Below are 12,472 nucleotides of genomic sequence, written 5' to 3' on the forward strand. Positions count from 1 at the left end.
TCCCGAAGGTTTTAATAACTTATTATGATGACCTGTCTGGAACTGAAGCACGAATGGTTAGCATATTTCTAGGTAATAATACAAAACCCAAGCTAAAGTATAAATATAATACTAAAACACAACTTAGAACTAGGCCTACTTATGTACTCGTCCCACTAACGAGTTTGTTTATTTGTTTCCCCGACCAGCCTTGTAAAGTGCAAAACACACCAGCACAAGACGGCTCTAGATAGGGCTGAGCTCCGCTGTGTTAAGGTTAAATGGCGGATTATTCACTTAGAGGATTTTGAGATGCACAGATTCCCAAATGAGCGCGATATCCACAGATTTTGTTAGAGTGGTGAAATACATTCACACCATATTGAGGAAAAAGTATAACCAACCAAGCTCAAGTAGGCTAGCTCAGTGTAGCCAGACGGACCTTACGTAGGCCTATATTAGGACTTTAAAAAATATCGGCACAAATTATCGGCCAGAATTCTGTTATCGGACCGATAATAATATTTAAAAATGTTCACTTATCGGCTAATAATATATCGGCCGCCAATATATCGTGCATCCCTAAAAAATGGCAATTGATCCAGGGAATGAACTTTGACCCCTGAATATGTCATGTCTTTTATGACCTTACCCTCCAAATATTCTAAACACAGGGTCTCTCTCTCTCCTCTGTGTGTGTGTGTGTGTGTGTGTGTGTGTGTGTGTGTGTGTGTGTGTGTGTGTGTTTAGCTGGTAAGGACAAAGGGTACAAGCATGGTCCTTGGGGGTTGGGCTACAACCACTTAAAAGCAATGTGAACACAAAAAAGAGCAAGGCAGAACATAGAAGGACTCACTAAGAAAAAGAAATATATAGACATAATAGAAGAAAATAAATATATTTCATAACACTCATTTGAGTATAAATGAAACACAGTGATACAGGATGTAGAGCGGAGGAGATGAGGAATTGAGTGAGTGGAACACAAATAGAGAAAGAGAGCAAGAAAGAGAGATAGAAGAGTGGGAGTCAGAGCGTGAGAGCGAGGGAGGAAGAGAGGGAGAGAAGGAGCAGGGGAGCGTGTGCAGGGTGCAGCGATTTGACATTTCTCCAGCAGCCTCTCATTATATTTGTGCTGAGGGTGTCTAAGTCCTGGGACTCGGAGACACAGAAAGGCGTGAAATCTGCTGTGATGCCTCATCTCTGAAGGGCCTCTCCCCCCACTTCAATAAACTCTGCTTCTCGGACACAGTCAGCCCCAAGCTTACTCTCTTTCACCCCTCTCTCTCTCTCTCTCTCTCTCTCTCTCTCTCTCTCTCTCTCACACACACACACACACACTCACACACACACTCTCTCTCTCACACACACACACACACACACACACACATATACACATAAGAAAAGAAAGGACAGGCACAAAGCAGCCAGAGTGCCCTGGCATCATGCCCTGAACACAAAAGCCTATTTGCATCCACACAAACACACAGCGGCTGTAGGTTTTAATAAAGATACAAACATGCTTTCCTGCAGCAACACACTCAGGCACTTTCTCATGTCATTATAGAATGAGATCAATAGACCGCCTTGCTAGGAAACTTCTCCCGTGCAAAGAGGCCAAGTCACGGATTAAAGAATGCGGTCATTAACTACGCACCACTGAGGTGTACGACACAAGATATGAAGATCATTCGACATGTCATAAGTAACACATTTCTCATTTCTGAAAGAAACAACAGAGTTCCGGCGGTAGCAGTGAAGTGTGTTGGTGTTCATGCCTGCATTCCAAAGTGCCTGTGTGACCGACTACGGGAGCAATATAATTCCGAGGAACAGCTGCCCCAAGTTGGGTGAAGAGACTAGATTAGAAGAACTACAGTATTCCTATCCATCAGCCTGGGGATATAATGGTTACATTCTACTTTTTTAAATAGTTTTTATATATATATATTTACATACTTTTGCATATCTTCTGTTCTTACAAATTGAGTGTGGCCGAGATATAGAACAGGTGCTGACAATACTGAATAATTACGAAGACAAACCAATAAACAGAGTTGTCAAAAAACAGGACTATGCCACCTAATTTGACTGTCCACACAGCTACGCTGTATTTCGGCACTGCTCTCTACCACAAAGTGTGAATTGGATGGCATTGAAGCAGCGTACTGGCATAAGTTACTGGGTGGCAGCACGGAGCCACTGGGCACTACACAGGCAACAAGTCATGCCACTGGATTTATCTCCGAGCTGTCAGCTGATGCAACAACATGAGGGAACAGGACCAACCATGCCATGTGAGAGTTGTCTTTAAACAGCTCAGGCACAACAAGCAGCTCCCAGCCTCACAGGAAAGAATAAAGAATGCTATCAAATTCCACTTGTGTGACACAGAGCAAATAGCCTACACTGTTTCATATGCATTGGGTATCCTAGATGTCACCATGGCAAACCAGTCTTAGTAGTGTGCTGTCACCAGTGACAACTGTATAACTACCAAATGATAGCGATTTCTTTGCCTATAAAAACCATCAACAAAACACCCACGGACTGCAACAGGCTACTTATAAGGGCTCGGGTTATAAGACCCTAGACTGTGGCAAGCAGCATAGCTTCAAAAGGATACACGAATACAAAACTGAGCTATATAAAATTATGGAAATTAAGTTATCCACGCTAGGGGGATGCCACTTCTAAGCCCGTTAGCCTGCATCGTGGAAAACCCATTTAACCGAACTCCAGAGTTTCCCGAAATTCAACCGGATCAGCAGACTGCCTTTGCAATGGCTCTCTCCCTCTCTTAATTAACACCGTATCAAATGTTTCAAGGATAATTGCGTTCAGTATGGCCTATTATATAAATAATACATATTACAAAAAGATTGTATTTAGTTCATCTTATGGCAGGACAATGCTTGTTCTTTCTGAAATCCACCAGAGAGGCGCATAAGAATAATGGAACGAGCTCCAATGTCGGGAAATCACAATTAACCAACCATGGACCTCAATCAAGCTAATCTCCACTTCCAATATGAATGAAATAAAAAATCACCCATGAAAATAAGCCACAAACATACACCTTTAATTATAGAAGTAAAGCATAATGCTCCAGGCGTGTGGGAACGGGCTCCTGGGAAAGAAGCACATTGAGCCGAGGGAAATTTCAGCATAATCAGTAACACATTTTCGTTGATAATAACTGGCTTGGCTACTTACGACAGTTTTCCTCATCACTGTTATCAGAGCAATCGTCGTCATCGTCACATCTCCAAGGAGTGGGGATGCATCTTCCGTTTTTACACTGAAATTGACCGGTTTCACACTTTGTTTTAGTCCCTGGGATAACACAAAATACAAACGCGTTAGAAAGAATATTCCACTCAAACACTCTCACAGACGCATGCTTTTAAACAATCTTCTGATCATTGTTTACGGACTTGAAGTCCTAATAATTCTAATAGTTGATGGTGTGCCCGGTCAGTGCTGACATGGCACAGTCTAATCCTAGCAATTGTGCGTTTAGGTATTTATTCAAGTTTTAGGAGACAGCGAAACTGATTTTTCAGAGGTTTCTTTTACGGTAGTAGCTGTCATTCCAATTTTTCGAAATCTCATCAGCGTTCCTCATCACCCTACCCTTGTCACTGGCACACGTTACAATGACTGACCATTTCCTGGTTACCTTCAGTGATGTGTCATCGAACACATGCTGGCAGTATGAATACACTAACACGCATAACTTCAAAGAAACATAATATGACATGACACTAACTAAAGTAGGCTATGACACCATACTGTCTATGATTTTCGTCAACAGCACACCAGAGGTCAACCAAATATATCATCGTTTTTAAGAGTTTAACAACAGCCATTCACTGCAGTGCTTGGAATCACCAGCGTTGATAAAACCGTAAGCGCAGACTGCGTCGCTCTCTCATTCATTCGTCTGAATCTTTATTTTTTTTTTTTCAAGCTCATAGACAGAGCGACCTACCTTTCGCGACATAAAGCTCCATCAGTAACAAATGCAAAAGCAACAGTTTTCCCAGTCCTGTCCACATCTTTAAAATAGCCGAGTCGTGCTCATACGAAACAGTGCCTGAAAATGAGCCTCCGTCTCTCCTTGCAATGCTACCGTGCTTGTGCTGCCGCGCCGTAGTTCCTTTGCCTTAGTAGCTGTTTGAATCGGTGACGATGACGCTCCATGGGCGGGATTATGCCTGCGGTAACACACGAGGTAGTGACTGAAAAGTGAAACACCAACTGTTTTAAATTCTTGTTCAAATGTGAGTAATTACTTTATTATTATCCAAATACGGTGTAATTACATATATAAATTTTCGGCTTTAAGTGATGAAAATTAGACCAGAGCCTGCAATGTAGAAAATGTGCTGACTTTAGTTGTGTGTCAATTTATCTTTCAAAGTAAGTAACCAGACTTGGAATTTCACCATTCTGGGGACAAGGCCACTTGGCCTTCAGTTGGGCATATTTGGTGGGGGGCACAAAGGCCACATGTCAGGGCACCAAGGCCAAAGTTAACTATACAGTAGTAGGCTATAAAAATGTCAATCAAAGTTGTATTTAGCTTATTCACTGCAGTAGACCTGCATGCATCACTGTGTGAAACATTACAAAAACATGAAACATGACATATTACATATAACTGTAAATCATCTGATCATCTAATAAAAACAGATATCTAGGCTATATATAAAATTTATTTTATATTTGGCCTGCTATGAAATCATGTATTGAACAATTTAAATTTAAGCACAGCTCAGCTTTAAGAAACTCAAATAGCCAAGATGCATGCTTAGCATTTTGTGATCATTAAGGCTACTTTCACAAACACTTAGTCAGCTGTCCTCTGATTTACCAATATCTAGGCGATATTTGTAACATTTATTTTGTATTTGGCCCGTTATGAAATCATGTGGAACAATTTAAACACATTGTAAAACTTAAAGCCCAAATTTGGAGACATCCATGCATGTTGAAATTTACTGCAAATTCAAAACTGGATTACTCTGGAAGTGGCTAACTATACAGGGGACTGCTTTACACCTTTGTGATCGGTAAGGTCTGCTGTTTATTCTGATATGTGGTTTGTCATGTGTTAAAAGAAGGGTTCGTGAAGTATTCCACCGAGATGAATGGGTAGGGAGATCATGGACGCAAAACCTTCAGTAGAATGTATGATTAAATTGAATTATATTTTTTCTCGCGAACCGTTCAACACAGCAATTATCGGCTAACATCGTGATACTTGTGATGTCTGTGTGATGAATAGGCTACTTCGCAAATAGTAGTTCAACTGAGAAGAATGGGTGAATTTAGACGCACTTTCTTTCTTGCGCTGTCACTTTCTCCACTGCGTAAAAGACTAAATTAATTTGCGCTGTGAATGCTAAGATTATTTTGACAGGCCACAGGCTAAATAAAAATTATATAGCTATTAGTAGGACACAAAGCAGAATATTGAAAGAAGGGGGCACCAAGGCCACGTGGCCTGTAAACCTATGATTTTCAAAGGGGCTTCACGGCCAACGCAAGGGGCTACGACGGCCATGGCTGTCGTGGCCGCTGTGAAATTCCTACCCTGTAAGCGACATTGTCTTATTTCACTTTAGAGCAAGTGTGAGAGCACATTATGAAAGTGGTCTCTGTGCCATGAACTATTGAACTACTTGACATCAGACAGGCACATATGTGGCCTTGTCAGTCCTGTGCTGTGATCTGACTTGAGGCTGGACAAGAATTGGAGCAGAAAGGCAATTTGCCATTACCATACATCACATACCAAGATCTGGACCTTCCTAGACCATCCCCAAAGGAGAGCCATTAGCTACTGATGAAGTGGAAGCACACTAATGCCAAATGTTGAGTTACATGCAGTGTAAGACTGTGAGCAAACCCCAAAACAACTATACAACTGTACAGTCATTTTTATGATCCCTGTCATTTCTTTGCAGTATCCTTTATAATTGACCCATATTGTTGTTACTATTTGTTATTAAGCCTTATTCGCTTTTACATTTTTCATTTGAATGGAAAGGTATCATTCACCCAATAATGAAAAGCAAAACATTTTGTATTCACTTGGTTATTAGTATCTGATATATGCTAATGTATTGTTTTTTGCAATATCCAATATTGCTGTTATGAATTGCAATATTAATTAGGCCCCATGCCAATTAATAATAAAAAAATATTACCGATAAAATGCTATGAGCCAGCAATAGTCTATGTGAAGTTGTAACAAAGTATTAGAAATGTATGATGAACTGCCTTTTCTCAGTACTCAACAGAGGTGGAAAAAGTAAGAAAATATTGTACTCAAGTAAAAGTACCAATACCTTGATGAAATATTACTCAAGTACAAGTTAAAATACCGATCTGAAAATATACAAGTAAAAGTAAAAAGTAGGTCATTTAAAATGTACTTTAAGTAAAAAAGTTACTTTTTTTTTTTTTTTTGGGGTACCAGAACAAACAGTTTCGTCAAAGACTTTCTAATAAGGAGATACAGCACTCAAAAAAATCCTCCATAGTAATGCATGGGGTTAGTTTGTAACGCCAATATGGCAGTTGTCTACACATCATATGTCTACACATATCACAACCCTTCCGGACACAAAACGTTGACATGTGAATACATTGAGCCAATCATGTGGTGTGTTGTAAAATACATTGAGCCAATCATGTGGTGTGCTGTGAAGACATCGTGCAATCATCTGTTGTGATCTCGCTGCTGCAGCAAGATTGGTGTCATGAAGCCTTACACACCGCATTTCTGCTGGAAATAGATGCGATAAGTGCCCAAAAAGTGTTGCAATATGGCGCCAAGTGGAGGTAATTTTGCCTGCAAAGGGCGTTGAGAAATGGAGATCTATGTGAAAAATCACCGGAGTTCTCCTTTAAGTTTGAGCAGTAGTTGATTTTCAAAGTTAGTTGCACTCATCCTTGTGTCGCTTTGCAGTGAACAGTAATCCAGCACAACTGAAAAGCCCCTCACAGGCAGCTGAGGCAGGCAGGCCAATATTGAGTTGCAGAGAGTTTTTTTTTATATTTGGAAACGAGCAGAAGGTTCAGCAGATTAAAGGGCGTCAGTACTGGGGGGAAAGTGGGAAGTATAGGGCCCCAATGGAGGAGAGGGCCCGTGAAAAGTGGGATACAGGGGGCACAACATTTTCACCAGGCACTAGTAATAACTCAGGTAATTCACACATAAAAAATCCAAACAGCTCCATAAGTAAAGTCATGTAATGAAGTGGAATAACACAGGGGAAAAGTATTAAACACGCTCAGAAAAAGCACTAAGGCAAGGAAAGGGAAGGAACGAGCTGGTATCTGTATAGAGAGTAGTCCTTTCTATCTGTGCAAATTAATATAAGCTTTATTAGTAGCCTACATATTGATGGGCTATAAAAAAGGTTTTTCATTACCAAGGTGTCACACAAGAAACATTTCATGATGGATAAAAGCAAAAAGCTCTCCCAAGACCTTTGCAACCTTATTGTTGCAAAACATATCAATGAAACTGGTTACAGATGCATTTCAAAACATCAGAATCTTCCAGTAAGCAGCATGGGAGCCATTATCTGCAAGTGGAAGAAACATCACTGCATCATCAACCGGCCATGCACAGGATCTCCTCGTAATATTTCTGACCAGGGGAGTCAGAAGGATAGTCAATTCAAGAGCCAAGGACCACTTTCTGGAGAAAGCTCCAGAAAGACTTGAAGGCATTCAATTAAATAGTTCTGGAAGTAACTAAAGATCAGGATTCACAAGAGGGACCCCTGGAATCTGTTTAGAACAATGGGCCAAAATCAGACCTGATACTAGTGTTAATTTTGTCACCTATTTTTAATTTAGTCTTAGTCTTAGTCTTGTGACGAAATGTCCTTTTTAGTCTTTGTCATATTTAGCCATTCAAATATAATTTTTGTTAGTCAAGTTTTAGTCAGCTAAAAGTCTTGTCATTTTAGTCTAGTTTTAGTCAAAAGAAAACTTAAGCTATCTTAGTCTTAGTCAGTTTTAGTCAAAACATTTTAGTCTTTTTTTATAACAAATTATTTCTGATTACCATTTAAGTCAAATAGTGTTTCACACATCTCAATTTTCTAACAATATTGTGTGTCCACAGGGCTACTCGACTGTTATAATTACTCATTCTGATTTTTTTTGTCAGTCAGTACATGCACAGGTAAGTCGAGCTACAGTTACATGTATAGCTCGGCTGGGATTTGGCCATAGACAGTAAAAGATTTGACTGGACCACTGTCATGATCTTCATAGACCAGTGTTTCAGTGTCCGCAAGCTATCCCAAGTGGTCCACGAGCAGACGTGGTAAAATATAATATAGATGAGTTGTTTGCAATATTGAACCAACTTGTATGTAAATTCAAACTGTTCTACAACACTGTCTATGTCAGATATGCCAGTTTAAATCATATGAATCCTCTGACACAATTAAACAAAGTGCAAAGACAATAAGCAAGGTGGTTCAGTGAGTATTGTGTAGGCTAATATACTGCTAGGTCAATTTTTTTTCTTTTTAGCTAGGTGGTCCGTGCGTTTCTTTTTTATTGATTAGTCAAGTGGTCCTTCATCTGAAAAAGTTTGAGAAACACTGTCTTGGACCCAAGTATGAATGTTTTACTCCGCCACGCTAGATGGCGATATGCGCCCAAACGCAACACAAACTCTCAATCTTAGCTAACTTGCTAGCGAACTTTCCATATTAGCTTACTTGCTAGCAAACTTTGCATCATCAGTGTAACTAGTTAAATAGTTGACATTACTTGCTGAAACTTTTCGTATGGACATTCTGGGGGATGTTAATTTGTATATGAGAGAAGCTTCAACTTCTGGGTATGTAGCATTGTGGCATAAAGTCTAACTCTGGCAGAAATCTCCGGTGTTTTTGTTCCATGTAGTTTCCTGCTGCAGCCACAGGGTTGCAGCAACAGCACGTAGACTAGCCTACAGGAAAGCTGCTGTGAACCATGAACTCATTAAGTAATATTTTGAAAAGGTAACAGCTATTCTGTCTTCTCATTTTGTAGGCTTAAAATGGAAGAGAAATGTTATCTTAGTTTTTATTTCAAGCAAAACATTTTAGTCTCGTCTTTTTTCGTCAACAATAATGCATCTTAAGATAGTCTTAGTCAGTGTTTCAGGACATTAGTGCAGTCTCGTCATCGTCTCGTCTTAGTCATGGAAAAAAAAGGTTGTTGACTAACATTTTTCCTCTTGTCTCGTCTGACGAAATTAACACTACCTGATACTGCGACCAATAAGTTTTGTCATACAGGAAATGTCTTGAAGCTGTCTTTACCCACAAAGGCTTTTCCACAAAGTATTGAAGAAATTTCAGTAGGCACGTTCAATACTTTTTTCATGTCATTAATACACAAAACTCTTTTGTTTGGATTTTTTATATGTGTGTTAATATAATGTGTGGTGAAAATTTCGAATAGACTCACTGGAAGTTTAGGCTAATTACTGAAGGAAAAAAAATAAGCGTTAAATACTTATTTCCACCATATATTTATTTTACCTGAATATTTTAACTTCCAAATTAAATGTCAAAATGAATGTCAGACTAAATTTAAAGTTTGACTGACTGGATTTTGTATACAAAACATAGTGAAAACTGTGTAAGGTCACTCTCACTCTCCCTTGCTAAAGCTGTGTGCTTTACTGCTTTACTTTAACTGCTTTGTGGGCAGCCATGGCCCACTGGTTAGCACTCTGGACGTGTAACCGGGTTGCCGGTTCGAGCACCGACCAGTGGGCTGCGGCTGAAGTGCCTTTGAGCAAGGCACCTAACCCCTCACTGCTCCCCGAGCGCCGCCGTTGTAGCAGGCAGCTCAATGCGCCGGGATTAGTGTGTGCTTCACCTCACTGTGTGTTCACTGTGTGCTGTTTGTGTTTCACTAATTCACCGATTGGGTTAAATGCAGAGACCAAATTTCCCTCACGGGATCAAAAAAGTATATATACTATATACTAAAGAGCTAAATGGTTTAGTCCGCCTGCACGATTTATAAGGTAGTCTATCTTTTGTTTATTTAGTTGAGCATCGCTAGTAGTGGACCGCTAATTGTTTTGCTGCTGGTGCAATGTCTTTCTCCAAGAAAGCCAAGTCAGGTTACTAAAAACAAAGGCCAAAACAGGAAAAAGAGAGACATCAAAATGAGGGGAAACAACTGCTAATAAACTTCTTTCCAAAGAAAGGTGAGCACAAACGTCAAAACACGAAATCCCATGGTGTTTGCTTAAATATCTCCGCAATCATTAGTGCTAAAACGAACTGAGACAACCGATTGGAATAGCGGAAAATACACTTTCATAGGTTAGGCTAATCTGATGCATTTCGTGATCCAGTCTCCATCACTTTCAGAAAGACTGTATGGCGCCAGCTTGATTCATGTCCTGTTGTAGGCTACATGCTGATCATTATCACTAGGCTAGTGGTTTATGGCGCGATTTTTTTCTCTCCCTTTCCGTTTTCGTTAGTCTTTTTTTTTACTCAAGTACAGGGCCGTTTCAAGGAATTTGGGGGCCCCAAGCAAAATGGACATGGAGGCCCCACCGCACGCAAAGCCTACAGGAACCACCGCATAGCCATACAGTTTAAGTTCACCCACAGTTTATATAAATACAAAATTTTGCAATACTGCAGTTGCATATATATATATACTGTGCATTAGTTTTGAACATTTGAAAAGTGCACAATAACTAAATCCAACATACTTAAACACACACACACACACTCACATTAACATTTTTCAATTCTCACAAAGTGAGAAAATAAAACACTGCCATCTTATGCAGAAAAAGGATGCATTGTTCAAACTATAAAGACTGCAGGTTGTATAGCAATTTGAAAATCCAACATAAATACAAGCACACACACACACACATAAGATTACCCTTTCAGGCCATCTTCATCAGTGGAGGTATCATTAGGAAGAGCCTGAGGGCTGAGAATTTAAGCAAAGCACCTTGAGGGAGAAAGAAAAGATATGGTAGCATTTCCATATTTTGATATTTAGAAGGGATGCAGCTGCTTTCACAACTACCAATGCTTACTGTAAAAACATCCCAAGCTATTGTTATACATTGACCTAGGCCTACTTGTAGCTTAACATAGCATTTAAGCATTCTGCTGTTTGAAAATTAGACAGACGCACCTGATGCTTTAAAGACAGTAAACAGCTGGCGTGCATGAATACTACTAGACATGAATGTTCCAGTCTACTTTGATGCACGGAATATATCGTGTGGTTTTCCTAACCCCCATTTGGTAAATAGATTATCACGGTCGAATAGTTAGTAGCCTATAGCAGAGAAGCTATGCCACTTTCATCAAAATCTATTACAAAGCTATAGCAATGTTATGTCATTATATACGATAAACAGTGATTCTGGAACAGATCTGCGTCTTCCTTATCCTGTTAATAAACATATTACAGTATGTAACCATATTCCGTCCGTTCGGGAAAAAAAGTTGCGCTTACTGTTCTAGTTTGTTACAAGCAGCATGGGCCGTCAGGCAGGTAGTTAACATAAAACATTTTTTGCTAGGCTAGCCTTCCTGCTGCGACATTACACCATTTGTACAAGACAAGTAGAGCTATTTTATCCAGTGTAATTTATCACTTACCACTATCTTGTTTTTTCTTATCATCCTCTTCCTTTCTCTTCTGGCTTCCGGACGCATAACTCCGCTTCATCATGACTGCCTGTTTTATATTTTCGCGGCAGCACAGAGACCACAAACCTTGAGGGGGATCCCGGTATTACTGCATTGACTATCAAAGGGGCGCTCACAGTTTGTCGTTGCATTTTATTTTTAACCAGTCGTTGTCTTGGGGCCCCTGGCCAGCTCGGGGCCCCAAGCAATTGCTTGGTAACAGATGGGGTTTTTGATGTAGCGAAGTACAATACTTCACTCAAAATGTAATCAAGTAAAATTTAAAATACCAATTTTATAAACTAGGACTACTTAAAAAATACAAAATACACAGAAAAACTACTCAATACAGTAACGTGAGTAAATGTATTTCGTTACTTTCCACCTCTGGTACTCAATAATACCATATTCTGCACATATATTGACTCTTTCTGCTCTCAGTCATCTTCTCTGTTTCAATTCCATTATACTGTGTTGTTCAGACATTATAGGATTGTTAGGTGTTTGATTTGTATCTGCAGGAGGGCTCTCATGCAGAAACAAACAGATGCAGCCTCCAGCATTGCCGGGAGGACAACAAAACAAGTCTGAAAAAAATATCTAGGATTTTTTTGGGAATGCTAATGCAGTATTATGGATTTGTTTGTTTGTTTGGACTATCTCAAACTGTACTGATATGATGATTGGTCATCAGATTCATTTTTCAAAGGAATACATCTAGCTCCTGCCATACTGGAGATCTGGCCAGAGAAAAGATGTTTTAGTAATAATATCTGGTAAGT

General features: G+C 39.7%; 1 protein-coding gene across 1 annotated transcript in view; it reads right to left on the reverse strand.

Annotated features, from left to right (window-relative positions):
* The window catches only part of lrp8 (low density lipoprotein receptor-related protein 8, apolipoprotein e receptor), a 141,149-nt gene extending 137,041 nt beyond the window's left edge, over nt 1–4,108 (reverse strand). The window contains 2 exon segments of the mRNA XM_048253254.1: nt 3,196–3,315; nt 3,974–4,108. Coding sequence (XP_048109211.1) covers nt 3,196–3,315; nt 3,974–4,040 — 187 coding nt within the window. The 5' untranslated portion in view covers nt 4,041–4,108.
* Between the last annotated feature and the right edge of the window lie 8,364 nt (nt 4,109–12,472).

This window comes from Alosa alosa, chromosome 9 (assembly GCF_017589495.1).
Source record: "Alosa alosa isolate M-15738 ecotype Scorff River chromosome 9, AALO_Geno_1.1, whole genome shotgun sequence".
In the NCBI taxonomy this organism is placed as follows: domain Eukaryota; kingdom Metazoa; phylum Chordata; class Actinopteri; order Clupeiformes; family Clupeidae; genus Alosa; species Alosa alosa.